Genomic DNA, 23,933 nt, shown 5'->3' with positions numbered 1-23,933 from the left:
AGAGGGTGTGTGACAACTAATCAACGTTAAGCTATTAAATGGCTGAATGAGTAGGGAAATGAGAATGCATGGGCTTCAGCGCTTCCGCTATGGTGGGATCTTGGATAGGGCAAAGGCTGAAAGGAAGTTGTTGGATTTTCGGTCCCCAGTAGGACCTACATTTAATTTGGACCCCCAGTGGATCCTATGCTATACTATAACTCTATGATCCCATGCATAGAGTTCTAGATCCTATGCAGTGGATCCAAATTGGCAATATGCCATGATCATCTGTGTGTGTCTCTCTCTCTCTCTCTCTCTCTCTCTCTCTCTCTCTCTCTCTCTCTCTCTCTCTCTCTCTGCCATGTAAAAACACATTTCCTTTCCTATTGCAATATAATCAAAACACACCCAAATCTGATATTATTCAATCCCTAATGCAGGTTTTGGCAGCAGTATTTGCCAAAGAAAATACCATTCCTGAAATGATTTCTGTTACTGTGTTTTTATAATCCACCTCCATAGATATGGATTCCATACCAGGTCAGAGGAGTCACTCATCTTGCTTGCTGCCCTTTGACCACTTGTCAAAGGTGTCATAAAGGTGGGTGGCAGAGGAATTGTTTCGTAGTAGCAAAATGGAGCCTGGGAGAATCCTCCGAGCAGCGCTAACTGTGTTGTTCTTCCTAACAAGCATCCATGGGGGACACATACATTCAAGTGAGTGTTCCATGATTCAACGGTGCAGGATGATCTTTAGCGTCCAGTCTCAGCTAATGAGATTGCTGATGGTATAATGTTTTTAATATTGATAGCTGGCTTCAGCGTTCCATTGTTGAAGTGCATTTTTCATTCCTAATCATGATCACATCAACTAAATGAACACTGACACTTCCCAGAGATTTTACAAATGGGCCTTCAAGGCAAGCATGTACTTTTAATTTAGAAGAGAAATACTTATTTTTTCTTCGCAGATAGGATAACTGTATTAATGCAAAGCCTTTATCTTGGTCTTCAAAATGTAGGTTTTTCTTCTAGTACAATGCAAATGTCAAGAGGTGTACTGTTCAAACATCTTAATCAGTGATTAGTCATGCTTATAGTCATTGCTGTGTCTTTTGTTATCTAAAGTTTGATGATATATAGATAAAGCTTATCACTCTATCAACACTATGATGAATTTGAAACTGGACCAGGTTTGAAACTGGACCAGGCGCTGTTAACCTTTCATAACCAGCAAACTGAGGAAGTCCATGTCTCCTACACCTCTGATTACTGCTACAAGGTAAAGAACCGAGCAGAACATTTTCCAGTTGTGTTTCTCTCAATCCCATTCATTTATTAGTTGTCTTTCTGTCCAACTATGTATTTGTCTTGGACAGAAAGAAATGCCACATTTAATTATTCCCAAATACAAAACTTGTTATATACATTGTGAATGTGCACGGGTGCAGAGTTATATTGACAACTTGAAGAGTTTTGCAATTAGCAACAGAGACAACATGACCTCACTTAGAGTGCAAACTGATAGTACCAGACATCCTATGAACATTACACTACATTACGCTGTCATACTTGTTATGGTACCTGCATTCAACCTATCTATTAGCCACTGACCATATTCACATGGCAGCCATTTTTCTCTTGCATCACACTTTGGTGTGGGAAACCCCATGCTGCTGAATGAATATGGTTAATTGGTTACATATTGTTTAAAAAGTATACTATGCCATTAGTGTATGTTGAAGGCAAATACATGGCAAACCTTTGTTTCTATGGTGCACTAATGCAGTGTCCCACCTCTGTATTCCTGCAGTGTCTATTCCAACCCTTGGTCAAGAATAATGCATCTGCTGTGGTCAGCACTAAATTTACTTTGACCCTTCAAGTGACATCCCAACTCAGGAATTCAACACTTTGCAGGTAACCAAATGAAGATTCAACACTAAAATGTAATCCCTAAACTGTTTGAATTGCAAGAATAAATATAGCTGCAAGCAGCGATAATACGGGGCCAGGAGAGAGAAAGAGAAATGATAATTCCTTTAACAGGTCAGTTCATGAAAGTCCTTGCGGTCTTGTTTCCAATGAGAGCCTGTGAGCAATTAGGGGTTAAGAGTCTTGCTCAGGGACAAATTTCATTGACACATTTGCTGACCTGGCCTGGAATCGTACCTGGGGCAACCGGAGCCTCTGGCTCCCTAGGCTGGCTCACTAACCACTCAGCTACTGTATGGCCGCCGAGAGAGAGAGAGAGAGAGAGAGAGAGAGAGAGAGAGAGAGAGAGAGAGAGAGAGAGAGAGAGAGAGAGAGAGAGAGAGAGAGAGAGAGAGAGAGAGAGAGAGAGAGAGAGAGAGAGAGAGAGAGAGAGAGAGAGAGAGAGAGAGAGAGAGAGAGAGAGAGAGAGAGAGAGAGAGAGAGAGAGAGAGAGAGAGAGAGAGAGAGAGAGAGAGAGAGAGAGAGAGAGAGAGAGAGAGAGAGAGAGAGAGAGAGAGAGAGAGAGAGAGAGAGAGAGAGAGAGAGAGGGAAACTGGAGAGAGAGAGAAACGGAATAGATTGGAGAGAAAGAGAGGGAGAGAGACAAACATGGAAACTCTCAACCTTCGGACTAATAGATTGCAACACTAGCTATAGTGCTATAGCTTTGTCCAGGCTGATGTTGTCTGTTGAAGATCATAAACTCTTGCATTCTGTCATGAACCAAGCCAACACTAAGACCACTCGTTCACCAAACCATTTACCAATAGAGAAATTGTATGTCTCCTCGCAACCGAAAACAGTGAAAGCAGCCGATCTACAAGCTCAGAAACACGTTGCTATCTGAAAAGTTTTGAGATTGTAGATCGGCTATTTTCAGAATGAATATGTCATACATTGAAAAAACGTACTCTCAGATGAGCATTTCAGGTTATCTTTACCATTTGCACATGTATTCATTGATACAGTCATGTTGTTTGCAATTCAACTTCAATGAAGTCTGCATCAAGTGAGGCTTGAACTGGCAACCTTGAGATTGTGAGGCACTTATTTAAGGGAGACGCCATTGGACCAACAGACAGGGAACTGTGAAAAAGGAGATCACACAGATGATACAGTTTCACGCAAATAGCAAATAGCTTAAGTGTTTTTCAAACTGTTCAAAATTGCGGACAATCTAAGGGCGGAGCTTACTGGTCAAAGCGATAGATGTGTTCCTCATGAGTTCAGCTATGGCCGCCCCTCAGAGAGAGAGAGAGAGAGAGAGAGAGAGAGAGAGAGAGAGAGAGAGAGAGAGAGAGAGAGATATAGATAGATAGATAGACAGAAGAGACAGAGACATGGAAACTGAATAGATTGAAGATAGAAACGGAATAGATTGAAGAGAGAGAGAGAGCCATGGAAACGGAATAGATTGAGTCATGTTTTTTGCAATTCAACTTAAATGAGTCTGCATCAAGTGAGGCTTGAACCGGCAACCTTGCGATTGTGAGGCACTCTTAGGTAGCTGCAACACTACCTATAGTGCTATAGCTTTGTCCAGGCTGATATTGTCTGTTGAGGATCACAAACTCTTGCCTTCTGTCATGACCCAAGCCCCTGTTTCACTAACACTAAGATCACTCGTTCACAAACCATTTACCAATGAATAAATTGTACATCTCCTCAGAAGCAAAACTAGTGAAAGTAGCCGATCTACAAGCTCACAAACCATTAAAAGTTGTCAGATTGTACATCGGCTATTTTCACAATGAAGTATGTTATACATTGAAAAAACATACTCTCATTGCTATCTGAAAAGTTGTGAGATTGTAGATCAGCTGTATGTAAAAAACACTCAATTAAGTATTTCATGTTATCTTTAACAATTGCAGATGTATTCATTGATAGTCATGTTGTGTGAAATGCAACTTAGATGAAGTCTGCACAAAGTGAGGCTTGAACTGGTGACCTTCAGGTTGTGGGGCACACATTTAAGCGAGAAGCCACCAACAGACAAGAACCTGTGAAAGGAGATCACACAGATGATACAGTTTCACGCAAATAGCTGAAAAATCCTGGGTTTAAGTGTTTTTCAAACTGCTCAAGATTGCGGACAATCTAAGGGCGGTGCTTACTGGTTAACGTGATAGATGTGTTCCTCATTAGTCAAGGCACATGTGTAAGCAGGTCTAATGGCTGTCGGCCAAACGAGGCATGACTTTTGCCTGTTTAAAGTTTGCATTTTCAAAAAATTGCTATAGCGCCCCCGTTTGACCAATTGGAGTAAGATTGGTTTCAGTGATATTTGGAATGGCCCTTTACATTTCTGCAAAGTTTCAAAGAATGGTAAGTCTGCATGTATGTGTTAGGGGCAGATGAATAATTGTCATAAAACTGCAATATTCATTGGCTCATTAAAGCTTCATTTTTTCACTTATGGAAAATATTTTGCAAACGTTTTTTGGCATAGGTCCAAAGTTCATGTGTAAAAAGTTTTGTGCAGATTACTCAAAAATCCCAGGAGGAGATAGGTTTTAACTGTTTTTCATATAATTCAAAATGGTGGGAGATCTAAAGGTCAGAGGTCAAAAGTCAGAGTGTGAAAGTTGTTCAGCATGAGGAGACGCATGTGTGCATCGAAGTTTCATGGCTGTAGGTGAAACAGGGCATGAGTTGTACCTGTTCAAAGTTGGCATTTTTCAATTGAGTGCTATAGCGCCACCTTTTGACGAAAGATTGTGAGAATTATTTCTTGATCGTTTTTCATGACCATCTATCATATGGCCGAGTTTCATAAAAAGCGACTGCACGGTTCAGCCAGAACTGCCAAAAGTGGCAGAAGAAGAAGAAACGGAATAATGCCAATAACAATACGGGTCCATGCTGGAAGCCTGGCCCCGTAATGATTCTGTGAAACTGCTGATTTGGTTACCATTTCCCTGTGTTTCTTCTGTCTGTCATTATCAGCCAGTCTGTAAAGCTCTTGTCACTAGAAAAAATATGGTGTGTAGTGGCATCTGATGATTGCCTCAGCAGTCCGCTGGATTATTTACAGGGCTGGGGGTGTAATCCTGACCTGCTTTCTGGACCTGAGTGATGCCCTTGTTTGAACTACCTCGCTGAATATTGATTACGGGGCCTTTTTGGGGTTAATAAGACCTGACATTCCAATATTGATGAAAAGACTCATTAAGGCTCTACAACCACATGTCCTATGCAATCATCATAGGGGACGTTCAACTAGAACAGACAGTAGCCATATTTATAAACAATCAGGACATACAAGACGTCAGGGCAGTGCTTTCTGTTTGGGGGTCACCCTTAAACATGCTGTCAGGGATCGGGTTATAACATGACATGGCCCAGCTGTTGGTTGTTTTTCCCTCTCCTCTTCTGAGCGGTCTAGTCTTGGACTCCGTAGATCAATGCTGAGGTCCCTAACCAGACTGTGCTACTATTGATTTCCTTTTCCCCTTTAAAAAAACACTCCAAGTGATAGCTAATATGTCATCCCACGGAAGATCAATAAGACCTTGTAATGCACGTTTTTGGGGATCTGAAACCAGAGCTGGTCATGTGCATGTGTGGGGGATGCACTTCTCATCTGTAGACACTAGGTGTCCCTCCTGAGCTGCATCTTTTACTGTGAAGAAGTCAGTGGGATGGGAAACTGGAGTATAAGGAGAACGAGACCCTTTTACAATAAGGTCAAGTGGAAAACAGTCTGAGGACTGTCTGATGCAGTCCAGCGGCCTGGCAATGAATGAAAAATAAAATGTAATGCATGCTTTTAGGGGGAATATCGTTTCAGAGACGATCAAATGAAAACAAACAGTGCCTAGTTTTGCATGCGTTTGTGGCCAGCATGTCTGTTAATGGTTTCATTGTTTTGGATCCAGGTGGAGTCAGACATATGAAGAAGGTGGCCATTACTCTGTCTGGATCTGGCCATCAGAGCCCCCCAACAATCCTACCTGCACTTACATTGTGGATAAAAGTCCAAGAAATGCATACCTCCGTAAGTGCAGGGACACATTAATGTCTGCTGATGAAAATTAATTGTTCCACAGAGTCATTAATCATTGGATTGCACTCCAACATTGTTTAATATTGCTTACGCCACTGGTGATTCTACACGAGTGTTTGCAAGTGCACAGGCCATGAAAGTAAGTGGAACTAATGTACTTGTGATTTAGCCCGAGCCTATAAGACTTTGATCCACACTGATTTTAATTGAGTCAGCAAAGAGGAGACATCGCCTGTGTTGTGCGATCCCGTTGAGAAGTAATTCTTGTCCATCTCATGGGACATGATGTGTATCGATTAGATAAGACGGGCTTTCTTGAAAAGGGATAAAAGAAAAGCTTTTCTGTTTGTTTTGGAGGCCTGGCTCCATGCGTGGAGGATTGTGGGTAATACATTAGGGAGCGTGGAAGGATTAGGGCATAATGGGATTTTGAAAGCGTCTCTCTCCATAATGTACACTCTACTTAACAATATTGCAGATTATGTTGTAGATCAGACTTTTAAGGCCAAGTAGCCATTATCTGGCAGATATACAGTATGGTCAGTGTGACTGCACCCCACCCCCCCACCGCACCCCACCCCACAGTATGATGCGCTTCCATTAGCTCCACAGACCGGTGATTACACCAAGGTCCCACAGGACTCGCTCTGTGTAAGTAATGGTCTGGTCAGCAGCTCAAGAGAAGAAGACATGTTAGACTTGCCCTGCTAGGGAATTTCAAAGTTTACTTCACAGTCTCAGAAATGATTGGCTGGGCAGGGTTGATGAGGTCATTCGCCGAAGGAGGTATCTGTGGAAGGCCAAGCCTCCGTCCAGTGGTTATCAGATCCACCCTCTAATCTCGTTAGTACTGTATTCTGCTTGGTACCACAAACCACAAGTCACCTGCAGAGGCCCTAATTCTCTCAAAGAAATCTATGGTATTGACTGCTATTAAGTATTCATTCAGCTATTGAAAACATATTAATTTAGACTTATGTAGTTGTTTTATAATGGTTTCCCCTTCAGGTCAAATTAGCATCTTGCTTCGTCAATAACTAATAGACGGAGTGTACCTATTGCTGAGATGTAGCGTTGCACTCGTTTGCCCTCCATGTGATGAGAGCTTTATGGTGTTTTGATGAGTGGACAGCAGAGAGGCCTTGGCCTTTCAAAGGTGATTATACAGCCAGTCTCTGTCCGTTCAAAGGGGATGTCATAGTGTGTATTCAACCAAGCTTAATGTGGCTTCTTTTTGTTTGTTTTTCCACTGAAGACAAACAGTGGATAGTGCGTACTGCCACACAGTCGCCTCTGCTTTGACGACAGAGGGCCCATACTGTGTGTTGAATTGTACCTCCTCAACTCATACATGTTAGTTCAATCGTCTTTTACTTCTACTATATATCATACTGTTGACGCTGATGAATGTGCAACAATTTAGTAAACATATTGTGGAACTATTAATAGCATTTATGAAAAAGAGATGTATTATTAAATACATTTTTGGGAATATTTTCTGTGGAATTATCTACTACCGATATTATATTATGATATAGAGATAAATCAAGTTGGAGAAAGCAGTACACTCCAGCATGGAAGGTTTAGAAGGCTGCACCCAAGCCAGGTGAAACCCATTAATCCCACAGATTCTAATATAAAACCGGCAGCCGAGCTTCCCCATCTGACATTTAATTCAGACTCCTGGTTATTGTCGGTTACAATAAAAAAACTTTGCCATCATTAATTCTTATTCTCATTATTTTATTTGTTTATCTTTTAAATTGTCTGTTTCCTATATGCGTATTTATTCATTTAGCTTAACCAAATGAACCCTAGCGTCCCTATTCTGGGGCAAAAGATATCTGGTGTAGAGGGAAGAAAGGAGGCTGCCTAGTACAGACCCCTGGGGGACACCAGTCAACAAAGTATATAGGGTTTAAGTATATTTGCCAACCCCCTTCGTATCAATGACACCATCTGTCAGACCACCTCAATCACATTTGTATTCTAGTCCTTGTTCCAGTGTAGCTTTACACTTTTACGGCATGGCTCTGCAGGAGGCTAGCCGTCTATAAAAGGGTTGGTGCGTGTGTGTGTGTGTGTGTGTGTGTGTGTGTGTGTGTGTGTGTGTGTGTGTGTGTGTGTGTGTGTGTGTGTGTGTGTGTGTGTGTGTGTGTGTGTGTGTGTGTGTGAGTGTGAGTGTCTTTTTTTTAACATTTGTTTTTACATGTTTTTATACATTTAAGTTTTTTACTCTTATTTTATAATGGAAGTCAATGGGGCTTGGATAGGGGTGAAACCTTGCTGAAATTTGGAGTCATACGTCATAGATATGTTATAGTAGACGACAAGCCACGCCATTCCCATGTGGATCCCAAGATGTTTCTTTTCTCCATGCTTTGTGCATACCTCCAGGGTTAGATTACCTGGATTGACTGCGCTGTGATGGATCGACCCAGAATTTTCAATTAGGCTTCTTCTGTCTGTGACTTGAGGGATTCCCCTATGACACTCGTTGGATGACAGACAGACAAGCACAGGGGAGTCCAGTGGCAAATAATGCAGGAGACAGTTGGAGTGGCTAGGAGTGGTTATCAGTCCTCTTATCCATAGTCAGATCCTATTGTGATAGAGAGGTATCAGGCTCCTGACATGGATGTCCAGACAGACAGTGACGTAGCCCACAAAGCTGCCTAGAAACGCAGTTTTATCCAATAAGGGGATAGTGTATGATTACACAATGCCCATTTGTAAACATTACCTTTTCTCTTTGTGTTATGCAGCTCTCGTGGCGGCAGCTCTTTTACTGGCCCTTATTGCTCTGTTATTTGTCGTGGCTCCCTACATCTACAGGTACACTATTGTTTGAATGATTCTGCATACAAAATGTTATTGCTCAATGATTGCACCTCCAACGTACCTGTTCAAGCCAGACTTTATTGTCTCCTTTTAATAGGAGGCGTTGTACAGCCAGGTTGGTCACCACCATTTGCTGTAAAGGCCCACAACGTTCATTGGATCATGTAAGTATTATGCTGCTACTAATTTACACGAAACAAATCTCAAAATGCTCACAGTATTATAACACTGAAAGAGTAACTTGATCGATTAATAGAGACAAGTTGAATCAAAACAATATAATCAGAAACCATTCCGTTATAAGTTCCCATTCAATATTAGCACCAATTCAGTACTCTGTAGTATTGCTCTCATTAGGGGCTGCATTGTAAATAGATGAAGGTCCCTTGTTCAAAGTTCAACACCCCCATTCTCTGCAAAAGGTACTAAATATGTATATAAATTAAACAACAATAAATTGTTTGTTTTTCTCATTCATTGCTGCATTTCTGTTTTCAATAACCTTTCAACAACCATTATTTCTGAGAATTCCACAATAGAAAAAATCATGTACTACCATTACTTCTTCATTTCACTGTGATAAAAACGTTACCTTTTCTTTGAGACAAAATTGGGTTATTTTCACTCTGTCCGACATCCAGGCTGCCTGGGAGGCATTTTGAAATAGCCAGCCAATAGTCCAGTCATCAAGCCATTTGGGAGACACTAATGGAATGATTGATACAAATGTTAGCGAAGGCACTCGTACAACAGACTTACGCAGGAACGATAGATCAAACGTTGCATCAGTCCACTCGTCTTAGTTAACGGCGAATGTTGCTGTGTATTTTTGGCGAGCATGAATAGCTCCTCTCATCCCTCTGAGCGAGACGTCTCTGTCTCCCATATGCTCTCCGGATGGCAGTAAGATCCATCATGACATATTAGTGCTGGTGTCTTCCTGCTCTGGCTCTTTAGACTGCTCTGTGTAGGCCAAGGACTCATGCTTAATCCAACTGGGAGGGCAGCAGGCCAGAGACATCAACCACCCCCTCCATCCCCGTTAACCAAAAGATGTGCCTCCATTCAGTATAGAGAGTGGCACAATGTGGAGAAATACGTGTCTATGTCGGAGAATTCTGACCCATTCGTCTTAGGTGCACAGCCACGTCAATGTTATCACATCTCAGCACAATTGATTGTTATGTAATAAATTATACAAATAATGTAAGCAACAAAATATGCATTGTAAAAGAGTGTAAAAACGGACGCAAATGGGCAGGTCCATTTGGGTCCGTTTTTTTTACACTCGGCATTGAGTTAACTCTGAGAATTTTGCTATATGCATTTTGAATGATACTGTAGGTGACCCATAAGGGTACATTTGGTTACATTTGTACACTTACAGACTTGAATTAACATGGAGGATTTTGCAGTGTAAAATGTAATGTCCACTGCTTGTTGAACATGTCTTATGTGCATATGCAGGATGAAACACAGGACGGTGAAGCTGAAACAAGCAACTCTAATACTACAACACACAGACGTCTCTGCTCACTGGACACTTTCCGAGGGTATGTACTGAACATCAACGGTAATGCTGTCTATCAGCCTATCAGCGCGTACCGCTAGTTTACATGCTAATCCATTTCATGCCAAGGCGAGGCATGATGAAGATGTACAGTTCCTGGTGTAATGAATAATTACGGGGGTCACAGTCTGGCCACGCTGTCCCTCAAGCTTTTCTTATCAGGCAAATAGCTTTGGGCCTGATCTCTGCTATCTCGGCGTCTATAGGGTTTGGACGAGTGTTTCTGTTGGACAGGAGCGATGCATGTGATTGAATTCTGGGCTCCCTGCTCGCCTTAATTGTGGCCTGGGGGTAGACACAAAGCACGCCTCTCTGGAAACAGGATGCTGGTGTGGCTTTGACCTCCCCCTTGCCAAATAATTGATGTAATAATACAGTCAACATATCAGCACACATCCACTGAGCCATAGATCTACTGCCAAACTGGAGAGGGAGAGGAAATCCAAGAACACAGGAGGCAGGATCCAGCAGACAATTGGCAGCGCAAAATCTGTCCAAGCTAGCCTTACTTTTTTGGAAGAAATGTTTTCTCAAACCACCGTCCATGTGTTCTGATTTCAAAACGCCAAGTAAAGGCTTATTTAATGCTGAACCAAAATTGGCTCAGTGCGCTTAGTCAGTGCTAGAACGTACAATTTTCAACAGTTTAACAAAACGATGAAGGAAATACCATTTTTCCCCCCATCATAAATCCTTTCTCTTTAGCTGCCAGTTATGTTTGAGGTCCACAAGCTTTCCAATATCACGTAAGGCATGAAATGTCACTCATGGGTTACAAATACCTGTAACATATTGATGTATCTATTGGTTCCTTTAATCCTGTATCTCGTGTACAACTTGTGGCAACGTACTTAATCAAACGGTGACTCAGCACCCAAGATTAACGTTGCCTGTATCTCAACCCAGTGACTTATGATCCATACCCTTGATAAGCAACAACTTTCTACGGTGGACAGCAGCATCAGTCATCTGCCATAGGCAGGAACGTTTCTGAAGGCAAAGGCTTTTCTTTGGATCTTGAAAGGTTTTTCTGCTCATTCTTCAGTGCCTGTTGACATGATATACAGAGAACAGTAGACTTTGTTTGCACATTAATTTTTCTAAAAGGGTTTGGATTTTAATCTTATTCTCTGCTGCTAAAAGCCTTCAGCCACTTTTCCCTCCTATTGAAAACCACACGGCCAGTATTAGCTGTGATATACAAGACACGTGACAGCTATTACAGTGAAACAAGGGATTGTCAGCTGTGTCTAACACCAGGTGCCTTGCTACTTGCCTGTCGTCAGCCATGCTTGAAGTTTGCTCCAAGACATGCTGTCATGACAGGAAGTTGAGGTACCGAAGACAAAAGCAAAGCCGACTTCCTCATTGTGATATGCTCTTATGTTTCAATGCAGAAATAAGCACCTTGGTATATCCACTCAAGTACCAGACATTTATTATGACTAGATTAGGTTTCCATGTACTTGATGTGGCCTGCGATAATGTAAGTTAAGTAACTCAATACCCAATAGTGATTGAGTGTAACTATCCATTTGCAACGGGGGAATGTACTGAGCTAATACTGTAATTGGTAATGCATGTATAGTGATTTAAATCAAAGAAATCCTATCGGTAAGCCACAAGCAGTTGTCATTGCCATGATATAATCTATATATGGCATAGTCTTATCTATCTGATAGCTATAAATCATGCACACTAATTCCCGGACAGTGGTTAGGTCTGATTTTGGATGGAAAGTCCCATAGGGATAAAATATTTAGGACTAGCTGAACTGTGGAAACCTGGACATTCGCCCACAATGCTTCAAGCTGCAGATTTTCCCAGCCTCTCTGTGTTTGTTTCCACTTAAGGACTACATACAACAAAAGGATCCGAATCCACATTGAATTAATTAAGTGCTTATATTTCCCCTTAATTGAAATCTTCGCGTCTGGCATTGACAATGCAATCTGCCTAAAATGTTGCTCTCTACAGGAAGGGGACCCACAGTGTTTTAATTAAAAAGATGGGCAATAAGTCCCTATATATATACTGCAGCAATTCACTGAGGGTCTCATCTGGGTATTTAACCTTTGTCTTTAGTCACCAAGTCACTATGGTGACTAATGGATGTATTTGTCAAAATCTAAATGAGAGCTTGTGTGTGTGTGTGTGTGTGTGTGTGTGTGTGTGTGTGTGTGTGTGTGTGTGTGTGTGTGTGTGTGTGTGTGTGTGTGTGTGTGTGTGTGTGTGTGTGCGTATGTGGGTGCATGCGTTCATCTGTGCTTGCTTGTGTGTGTGTGTGTGTGTGTGTGTATGCGTGTGGATTCTTGTGTGCGTGCGTGTGTGAGAGTGCATGGACACGTGCACCAGGGTTCACTCTACTTTAATAGCCCTTTTGAAATGATAGTGGCCGATTAAAATCTGGTATCAGCAGGTTAGGGCTAAAAGGAGCAGTAATGGCTTGGTGCACCTCTTAATTGAATCTGGCCAGAAAAACAAGGGAAGGCAAAAGGTAGATACAGTGCACCTTATCAGACAGTTGTTTCTGTGGAGGTTGTCTTAATCTCCTTATGGCTCTTAAAGACCTCCTTATGTTTTGCTTTTTTCTGTCTGTGATTAAATAACACAACGCATGAATCAAAAGCATAAATGAAGATTTTATAGAGGATGGAAGTCAGATTGTCACATGGTGATGAAGCTGCCTGTACATTCACTTGAGTACTGTACTTAAGTACATTTTTGGAGTAAGTATCTTTTCCAAATCCTTGTCAGGTTGGGGCTTTGCAATGCAGCCAGTGGTGGACAAAGTACGTGTACATACTCAAGTAAATACTCAAAAGTATTCAAAAGGACAAATTACGAAGTACATTTTCTTTTTAATATCAAAGCATTGCTGTATTGAAATGTAGAACATTTCAGAAAGAATCATGAGAACATTTTGAAAAAAATGATGATAATAATACTTCGAAACTGTACTTATAGTACTCAAGTAAATGTACTAGGTTACTGCCCACCACTGAATGCAGCAGTCCCATTTTCTGACATGGAGTACAAACACCTTCTCCTATAGCTGCTGATTCAGTGGAGCACTCCATCACACGCTGTGTTTCAGTGGCTCTGGCTAACGCTAAGTTATAAGTGTATCATATATTAAAGCCAGAGTCTTTAGTCAGCACTCCTGCTTGAGGAGATCCAGAGGACAAGTGTTCATTTCCTGAGTGATTCATAATGCTTAGATTGCATTACCTTGTGTTGCATTTGGTGAGTGACACAATAAAAGAGCCCAACCCCCTGGCATCTTGAACTTTTAATTCAGAAGTTATGTCTATATTATGTATTCAAAAGTAAACCGGGTGGTTGAGGAACAGTCACAGAGGAATATTTTGTTTTTCGCATTTCATGTGTGGATAAGATATAGTTGATTATTTTCACACCACTTTAACCCTGGCATCCCTATTGTGGGCATGTCGTTATTGTGGGGGGGTTTTGTTATTGTTTTTCTTTTCTTTTTTTTTGTTGGGGGGGGGGGGGGTTAGTCACTTGAACCCCAGCATGCCTATTCTGAGGGTAACATTCACCAAAAATAGCTGATCTTTTGTAGATCAGCTATTTTAGGCGTTTCTTTTTGTGTAGTTGGTAAAAAGCGGTCCATGTACACTTGTAGTCTGTTTTACAAAAAATAGAGAGTTTAAGTGGTTAATACCCCTCTCACACTGCATTTCACTCTTTCACACCAAATGGTAAATGGTGCGTTTATATTGCACCTTTATCCAAGGTGCTTTACAATGATTGTACATTACATTCACCCATCCACACACAAGCCTTCATTGTCTTGCTCAAGGACACTTTAACACTAACTCTGGGGGAGCCTGGGATCGAACTGGGGACTTTCCAGTTCCCAAGCGGCCGCTCTACTTCCTGAGCCACTGCCCCCCCACCACATTTATAGTCCAGGAACATATAATCAACATTCACAAGACTGTGAAAAAAACAAATATATACTAATGTATGCATCACTGCTGAATTGGGGCTGCATGTTCAAACGCAACTAACGGTGGACATTTCAAAGTTTGGTTATATTGTGAAATGTGAGTTGGGTCTATCTGTGAAAGAGTATGTTTAACAGTACATGTGTCTTCCTACTGGTTAGAGGTGTAAACATTGATCTTCAACTCCTATTGCTCTGGAATGTTATAATAGATTATAAAATGTAATGGAATATGGCACTTTTTGAAAATAAATGTGCTGAGAACTTGAGACTTGCTGTATCATTTCTATCGTCTATATTCCACTACTATTTTCCAATACTGAGTATATCACTTCCCCCTGTCAAATTTGTGAATTCAATGTATTTCTAAAATCATGTAAAAAGATATATTAATGAATCCCATTTAATTGACTCTTGGTGAAATTAGACATTTCATGGTTGGTTCAGAGTTTTACACCCACTACTAGATCAAGGAAGTGTGACCGTGGCATTCCATTGGTTAGACTAGTGTACTGTAAATTCGCAAGCCGGTGGAAAGTGCTCATGTCATACCAGTGTTCCTCCAATCGTAACTAATGGGTTACTTGAATGAAGCCGGTGTCAAGCAACCTGTGCACCCCCTTTAAACACCAACAGCAAACCTGGGTCTTTCCTGAGTAAAACTGGCATTGTTTTCTCCAGTACCTGAAAAGTTAATGTATTATACGGGAGATTCATTCGTAGTTAGTTAGTTACTAGTTTGTACTTTGAATAGTGCAATTACTGGCTAGGTTTATTAAAAAATACACTGTAATAAATCACAATTAAATGTATACTGTATATATTTCTTTGTAGGTTTGCTCTGACAGTGATGGTATTTGTGAATTATGGAGGAGGAGGCTATTGGTTCTTTCAACATGCACCATGGAATGGTAACGTACAGCATAAGATAAACCAAGAATGATACAAAAGAGAAACCATAATACTGAGAGTAAATCCCATGTCACAGTTGGCATAATATGTATCCTCCCCTTCAACTACTGTCTGTGTATGTTCTCTTTGAAGTGGAGTTATTTGGTTGAATGGTAAGGGACCATAGCCTAATCCACTGGTTCTCAACGTCGGGTCCGGGGACCACCGGGGGTCCAAGTGAACCCTTGCAGGTCTGTAAGTCTGATAGTGTACAAATGGAGGTTCCATTTGTACACTCTCAGAGTTAAATTAACACTGCAGATTTACAGTGTAGATGGGGTTCCCAGAGATATCCCATTGGACACTCTCGCAGTTACAGGATCTTTTTGGACCGCCTGTGGTCCCCAGACCAGACATCAGTCTATTTCATGGAAACGGCATCATACATGCTTTTAAGCAGTAAGTAGCAAGCAGCAAGTAAAATAAATAGATTTTACACCATTTCTGATGTCTGTTGTCTGTGATGGCATTCCTTATCTGGGTCAAAGGACCATCCCATTCGAGCAACATTACAAACAAGACTGAGATGAGGAGGAAAGATGCATGTTCAATTGTCACAGAGATTATTACAAAATGTATTTCCAATTATGTTTGAAGATGAGCTCAATTTGAGCTTCATAATGGCCTCTTAGTCTCATCTGGAGACGTGTATTGACTTAGGGGGAGAATTGATGGATTTTGTTTTTACTATTACATGGTTGCTATTATCTTGGCAGCTTCAGCATTAATCATATTATTTGCAAAATGGTACTATAATGAAAAAAATGATTACCTTGAGGACATTATTATTAATCGTTTAGTTAAGAATGGATTGTGATCATCTAAAAGACTACAGTATAATGTCGTGACATTTAAAAGTGTGCAGCTCAACTTCATGTACTTGTCTAAGTTGTTATTAAAAACCTGGTTGTGTGTGTGTTTGTTGCAGGTCTCACAGTGGCAGATCTCGTCATGCCTTGGTGCGTTCAGTACAAGTATTGAAGTCTTCCAATTTCTGCACATTTTATGAAACAAGTTGAACTGTCAAAAGAAAAACTTTTAACTTCTATGAGACTGCTGGTGTCAAGCTCAGATCTGAGTTGCAATGAAATAATAATAATGATGATAATAATAATAATATTTATGTATGGTGAAGTTTCGTTTGCCCAGTGGTGTAAAGTACATTTACTCAAGTGCTGTACTTAAGTAACATTTGAGGTATTTTTTACTTTGCTGCAGTATTTCCAATTTTCAGTACTTTTAGTTTTACTTCTACTCCACTACATCTCAGAGGCAAATACTGTACTCTTACTCAATTTGCAATTATTCGAAAACTTTAGTTACTTTGTTTGTAGTTTTTGATTATTATTACAAAACATACATTAACCACTTCAGCATTATATACATTTCGGCCATTTGAAAATAGCCGATCTACAAGCTCACAATGCGTTGCGATGCGACACATTGTGAGCTTGTAAATCTACTATTTTAGAAGATTTTATACATTTGAAAACTTGTGAAATGGGACATTCTGCATAATGAGTCATTTATACTTTGGTACTTTTACTACATTTTGAATTCCGGACTTTTACCTGTAACAGAGTATTTCTACATTGCAGTATTGATACTCTTTACTTAAGTAAAAAATGTGAGTACTTTTTCCACCACTGCTTTGGCAGGTTTGTGTTCATCATTGGGACATCCGTGGTGCTGGCGTTCACATCCATGCAGAGGAAAGGGGTCCGTCGTGTCCAGATGCTACGCAAGCTGACCTGGAGGACCGTGGTCCTCATTCTGCTTGGCTTCTGTTTCCTCAACTACTCTCCAAGAGATGGACCATGTGGGTACACTTCAACATCACACAAAAACAAATGCCACCAGCTTTTTCCATGGTGCTAGCCTATCTTTTCTTTTAAAATTATTTTGTGTGGGATTTCTGCTTTGGGACAGTGAGTAGAGGGACAGGAATGGCAGGAGACAGAGAGTGGATGATATGCAGCAAAAAGCCTTGGGTCATATTCGAACCCAGGACAGCTATGAGAAGGTCTTATTTATCCGTGATGCTTATAGATATTCTGTTTTCGGTGTGTGAAACTGTTTTACGACAAGTATACTGTAAATCATGCTTTAGCCTTCATTATGTTAATGTGTTCTGCAGCCACCAGGGCGCCCTGTGCTAAGCATCTTTTAAATGAGGCTACAGTATATGAAAATATGAAACACTGAGAAAGAACAAGACTGAGTTTTTGCAAGTAAAAAGGGGGGGGGATCCTTAGCATCAGCCTGTTTCCATTACTTTATTATGTTATCACAGGGCATCTTTATGCAACCAAGCGCCTGTAATCCTGCATACCTCATAATATGCACAAAAAGCATAGCTTTTATAAATGCCAATACTGTCGAGCATTTAGCCTCACAGACAAAGAACAAGAGGGTGGAAAAGCTGGGCTCTCCAGTTGTTAGTGAGGTGTAAAAGCTGCCATGGCACTGTGACAGGGGTAAAAGAAGGGAAGTTGTCCGAAAATCCTGGAGATTTGACTCCGCACCAAGGGAGCTTGCGGATGCCCTTCACACATTAGTCAGTCCCAGTGCTAATGGACTTTCCTGGATGGATGTGTCTGTAACTGGGTTAACAAAAATATTGTTATTGTGTGTGCAGTCGCAAAATCCTGCACCAGGGGACGTTTAACAGAGGCAGAATAAGCAAAAACAACCCCTGCGGTAATGGACAATTACAAACAGATACTGTTACACCACACAGTCCCAGCTGTAGTAGATGGAGCAGCTGTAGTGTAGAGCCGCTCACAATAGTGCAATGACTTTTACCATAAACTGCAGGTTTGCCCTCTGTCTCCAAGGACGTCCTTGGCACTTCAGCTCCAGGGTCTGATCTAATAAGAGAATGGAGGCATATGATGCAGCTCAATATTTGCACTGCTCCAATGTCACACATGTTCCAGAACAAGGTGTTAACCTTTGACTTGGGCGGTGAGTCATTGCAAACAAATAGTGTCCTGGTGAGATAAATTGTTAGTTTTACAGCATTAGAATCAGAATGAGAATTATTTTTATCTCCACGTTTATTTGTACATACTGTACAATGAATTTGTTTTTGATTGGTGCACTACACTGAGTAACGACGGTATCGAGAAATGTTCACACATTCAAGTTCTCAAAAATATAAAGATAAAAATAGAAGTATATAGCTTATACACTTATATATATTATATATATATGCAATATATGATATGTTTGCACACATAAATATGATTCAGGATTCAGAAGGGTTTATTTGTATCTCATTCATATAGGTACAAGAAGCCAACCGTTGGTGTAACATGTTAAGCAGGAACAATATAACAACAAGATAATAATGATAATACTGGATCTAATAAAAAATAAAGAATAATCAAAATAAAGAATAGTACAGGTCAGGAAATACAGGAGGTAGGGGTAACCACCTTTAGCAGCAATGGGGAGTGTGCAGAATATGGGGGAGAATGAAATATTATTGCACTTGTTTTATTATGTACACAGAGACTAGCAGCATATAAAGTGCATGAGGTCATACGGCATGAGGTATATTGATCATGATAGACCGGTATCTGTAGCTGTTGGAAGAGGTGGTGTAGGAGTTGAAAGGAGTCTGTGATTATCTTTCCTGCTCACTTCTTTGTCCTGGAGTGGTGCGGGTCCTAGAGAGATGGCCGGTTTTAACCAATGACCCTCTCGGCTGACCAAATGATCCTCTGCAGTCTGCTCTGCACCTGTCCTTGACAGTAGAGGCTGTGAACCGGATGGTAATGGAATGCGGTAAATAATGATGATATAGTTCACACTCCTTTGTCACTGAATATTTGCATACCACAGGCATTTAACCCATCCTAAGTAACAGGAGCAGTGGGCGTTACTGGGGCAGCGCCTCAGGGAGCAATTGGGGTTAAGAGTCTTGCTCAGGGTCACACATTGACACATTGCTGGAATCGAACGTGGGACAACCAGGGCCTCTGGCTCCCCAGGCGGGCACCCTAGCCACTCAGCTATGGCTGCCCCAGGCTATGACGGCACAGAGGATGGACTGGATGATGCCGGTGTATTTTCTGTGGAAGGTTGAATATCTTCAGCCTCCGTAGGTAGAACACCAACTGTTGGTGATGGAGGTGATGTTCTCCTCCCACTTGATGTCCTGTGTTATTATTGTCAGCAGGAATGTGAACGACTCCACATAGTGTTAACCCAGGTGTGACAAAGTACAAGGGCGCGGTAGTGGCTGGACATTCCTGAAGTCCTCCACCAACTCTAGTCTTCACAGAGTTCCAAGTTGATATGGTGGCAGGTGCACCAGGAAGCCCCATTGGAGATTAGACCAATGACGGTTGTATCGTCCACAAACTTCAGGATCTTAGCTGATTGGTGGCTCAAGGTGCAGCTGTTGATGTATGGAGTACAGAGCTCCAGTGCTGCAGACATGCTTGCCCAGCCGCACATTGTGCTGTGCTTCCTGTCTATTAGGAAATCAATGATCAACCTGCAGGCTGATCCTGTGTTCAGTGCTACTGTAGCATGATGGGTGCAGAGCTTAGGTCCACAAAAAGGACTGTGGCGTAAGTACCAGAGAGGGCCAGGTGCTGTAGGAAATAGTGTAGGCCCATGTTGAGTATGTCATCTAACTGCAGGGGGTTGAGGAGGGGGTCGATGATGAACTTGAGGTGGGAGGCACTCAAAGGACTTCACTGAGATGATTTGAAGCAGGCAGGTACATTGCACTATTTACAATCTCTAATTAGCCACTTAAACCCTATAGACTTTGTTGTATGTCAAATTGTGGAAATAGAAAATCTGTATATGGGGCATGTTTGTGGCATGTGTGTGTGTGTGTGTGTGTGTGTGTGTGTGTGTGTGTGTGTGTGTGTGTGTGTGTGTGTGTGTGTGTGTGTGTGTGTGTGTTTGTGTTTGTAAGGATCTCTATCCTATTGTAACGTGGTTAACATTAATGTTAAAAATAAGGGGTTTAGGCATCATCCAACAAGCCAAATTAAATCAATAACACTGACCAGCTTTAATATATGTACCTTTTGTCCACTTAGTGGAAAATGTTATCTTTTCCTTTCAATAAATTGAAAAGATTTCCTCAGTGTGCAGATTTGACTTTAAGCTTCAGAACCAATGTCTTCTTTTTTGAAAACTTTTGTATGCTCTTCCTGGTGATTGCTTCAGTTCTGGTCTTTCTACTTGCACTTTGGAATATTTTTTTCTCAATTTATCTGTGGAAGTGCTCAGAGCTGAGCAGGGAGTTCAGCTGCTTTCGCTTCTTAAATGATATTGAACCTGTAAAAAAGGTATCACTTCCATCCAGTATTGATCCAACTGTATAGGTGTGTTACTATGCACATGAAAATGTGAAAACACTGTGTATGTGTATGTTAAAGTTCAAAGGATGTACATAGAAAATTATACAGTGATGTCTTGTGGGGGGTTGGGGGGGAATTGAAGGCAAGCTTTTGAGCTTTTTATTGAACTTGATCTGACGTTGTGGATGACTGATAAAGGAATCTGTCAAAGGGTGTTACTTGCAGATTTAACAAATGTGTCATTAGTCATTGGAACAGCTCTATCTTTTCCTGTGAGAAGAGAGATTTCCTCCTCTTATTTGATTTGGCCAGATCAATGATTGGGATTACATTGTTTTTACAGCACTTTATGCGGCAAAGAGGTTTTCAATTAACTAATGTACAGATTACCATCAATCTCTCAACCCGAGGCCATCCCTTTCCTCCCCAATTTGTCGCGACCTAGAGATAACTAGGAATCTTTGATTAGCTTCCCACCTACTTGATGTGCATGCCTTCACATCCGACAGGCGGACACCGACTGCTTCCTACTGCCGTCCATCACGCTCCCTCAGGGAACACTATCCGTACTGTATGTCCGTGTAGATGTTCTGATTGACACCCGTTTCCTGGGCCTTTATTCCCTCAAGTCAGCGGGGATAGCATCACACTGTTTTATTTGATCTGTATTATCATTATCTTAGACTTAGAGCTATGACCATTTATTTGTCAATATTTGTGTAACACGTACACATGTGCCACTGTAGTTCATGTGGTGTAACAACACTATATATGGGGCATGTGTGTGGCATGTGTGTGTGTGTGTAAGGATCTCTATCCTATTGTAATGGGTTCTGTCCTGTGCATGTTCTTGTGTGCGTGTTCCAGTGTCCTGGTCCTGGCTGAGGGTACCTGGAGTTTTGCAGCGGCTGGGATTCACCTACTTTGTGCTGTCTCTGATGCAGACCTTGTGGGGCCAGAAAGAAGTCCCTTTGAGAGCGGTGAGCAGCTCAGTCAAGCCGTCTTTCATCAGTAATTGCATTCCAGCAGGCTACCTCTGAAGGCCGATTCCAGGGGGCAGGGGATTGTTTTTGGACTTGACATGAATTCTGTATGATGCAGCATCACTGGTGGAACCCTGTCCAGGATGTTGTTCTTTACTGGCCAGAGTGGCTCTTCATCATCATATTGGAGAGCATATGGCTGTGCATCACCTTCCTCATGCCTGTGCCCAATTGCCCCACGTGAGTCAAGTCTGCCTCAGCATAAATCTTTGCCTCGCTTTTGCCATCATGTGATGTTTTTGACCGCGTCGTTGCTGCTCATTAATATTACCAAGCCATTATGGTGGAAGGCGTCAGTGAGCTCATCCATTTCCCCCATGGCATGGTGATCTCCTGTCTGAGCCATGGCGCTGGAGCGGTAGCTGTGTGGTGGTGGTGTTAGCCTGAACCTTATGTCGCTGGTGTTATGAGCCACCGTGATTTATGGGAGTGTGGTGGAACCTTCAGAGGGCATAATTAGCCAATCTCAGTGTGTCATGTGCAATAAGAGGTGCGGAGGCAGAGGATCCATCTTCCTCGCTCTGCGTCTCCCTCATCCCCATCCCTCTCTCTTGTACTACCTTTCCCCCTGTGCCTGACCCCTGCATGGCATTGCTGTTTGAAATACAATGGCTCAAGCTTGTGAGATCGAAAGGGCACTGATGCTTCCCCTACAGCTCTTGTATTTTTTCCCCAGTACTTTGCTGCATGAAGTTGAATTGAGATTAAGGACCCCCAAATAGCCATAGCCTCTGGCTGCAGCCCCCTATTGTGAAATGGCTTTAAAGAAAATGAGAGAAAATAGCAGATATACAAGCTCACGTTTCAGAGCACACTGCATTGATCTTGTAGATCTGCTATTCTTTCTATTTTTTGAAAATCTTTGAACACTTTTGAAAATGACATTATTTATATATATATATATATATATATATATATATATATATATATCGTTGCTGTCCGGCAGAAACCAGCCAACTCAATTTTTCCGCTTTTGCATTTTTTTCCCATAAATCAGTGCTATTGAACACCCTTTACGTCTGTGTGTTGATTAAAACAATATTGAACCAATGAAAGGTATTAAAAAGCGCTTCTGACAAAACCAGCTAACTCCATTGGATCATCAAACTTTATGCTAAACCAGCTAAGTCCGCCAACCTCATTGTGAGCTTTGAGGTCAATTTAGCTGTTCTTATCAATGGTGAACAAAACCTCCTAGCTCCACTTTTTGTTTTGTTTTTTTCATTTCCTGAACAATGAACATTTTGGAGTTAGCTGGTTTCTGCCGGACAGCAGAGATACACACACACGCACACGCGTGTGTGATTTTATTGCCCCCCTCCTGTCCAATTGCCCCCCCTGGGGGCCTTGGCCCCCACTGTGAAAACCTGTGATATATAATGTTATTTTTCCTAATAGAGGTTATTTAGGGGCTGGTGGAATTGGTGATGATGGCCTCTACCCTAGCTGCACTGGCGGTGCCGCAGGATACATTGATAGCTGGATGTTCGGTGACAACATGTACAGATACCCCACGTGCAAGGTACAGTACAGCGTTTATATCATGTGTCTTCAATCTGCAAATGACAAAGCCACGTGTGGAACGAATTAAAGCGCTGTGGAATAACCTGGTTGCTCATTTCTCATCTTGTGTTTCCAGGAGATGTATCGGACCACACAGCCCTTCGACCCAGAGGGGGTTCTGGGTACAATCAACTCTGTTGTCATGGGATTCATGGGGATGCAAGTAAGCTCTTTTGCAAATTTCTCTGTTGTATTTCAACTTTGGCTTTTTATAAAAAGAACAAATGTCAAATATTCAGTTCTCAATCTCAAACATTTCTAATAGTTTCCCCAATTGCCCTTCATAACATTAATCTTATTTGTAGATAGAGATTTCACAGGGATCGTGAGACCATTATTGAGTTAGTACTTAAACAGGGATTGTCTAAGGAGCCTCATCCTAAGTGCACAGCTGCCCTCCATTGTTAACACAGAATGTTTTGTCAGAAAATGAAGAAAGAGCTCCGGGTCTTTGGGCCTGGAGTCTCAGGGGCACCTCACGCACTCTTGCACAGTGTCGCCTGTAAGCATTTTCTCTCTTGCGGTGGGAAGTTGCCACGCAAAAGCAGCCACATTACTCAATTCCCGGTGGGCGTTTAGCATTGAGCCCTTCAGTCATCGGGTCTCAGACAACACGCCAGGTGTCTGCTGCCCTCCAATGTGTTTGCCCGTGCTAATGTCCTCAGCTGAGACATATTCATCATCACCAAATTAATCA

General features: G+C 41.6%; 1 protein-coding gene across 1 annotated transcript in view; it reads left to right on the top strand.

The window, feature by feature from the left end:
* Positions 1-506: 506 nt before the first annotated feature.
* The window catches only part of LOC311058584 (heparan-alpha-glucosaminide N-acetyltransferase), a gene marked incomplete at both ends in the record, with an annotated part of 32,069 nt that continues 8,642 nt past the window's right edge, over positions 507-23,933 (top strand). The window contains 14 exons of the mRNA XM_084076046.1: positions 507-522; positions 1,176-1,264; positions 1,796-1,902; positions 5,838-5,956; positions 8,731-8,800; positions 8,904-8,970; positions 10,274-10,359; positions 15,184-15,260; positions 16,229-16,259; positions 16,959-17,119; positions 21,498-21,610; positions 21,732-21,853; positions 23,072-23,195; positions 23,313-23,399. Of these exons, the coding sequence (XP_083932172.1) occupies positions 507-522; positions 1,176-1,264; positions 1,796-1,902; positions 5,838-5,956; positions 8,731-8,800; positions 8,904-8,970; positions 10,274-10,359; positions 15,184-15,260; positions 16,229-16,259; positions 16,959-17,119; positions 21,498-21,610; positions 21,732-21,853; positions 23,072-23,195; positions 23,313-23,399 (1,269 nt within the window). The remainder of the gene's footprint in view (positions 523-1,175; positions 1,265-1,795; positions 1,903-5,837; positions 5,957-8,730; positions 8,801-8,903; positions 8,971-10,273; positions 10,360-15,183; positions 15,261-16,228; positions 16,260-16,958; positions 17,120-21,497; positions 21,611-21,731; positions 21,854-23,071; positions 23,196-23,312; positions 23,400-23,933) is intronic.

Source organism: Gymnoscopelus microlampas (genome assembly GCF_963454915.1).
Source record: "Gymnoscopelus microlampas genome assembly, chromosome: 13".
In the NCBI taxonomy this organism is placed as follows: domain Eukaryota; kingdom Metazoa; phylum Chordata; class Actinopteri; order Myctophiformes; family Myctophidae; genus Gymnoscopelus; species Gymnoscopelus microlampas.
The sequence above is the reverse complement of the archived record's forward strand: the minus strand, read 5'-3'. Positions and strand labels throughout refer to the sequence as shown.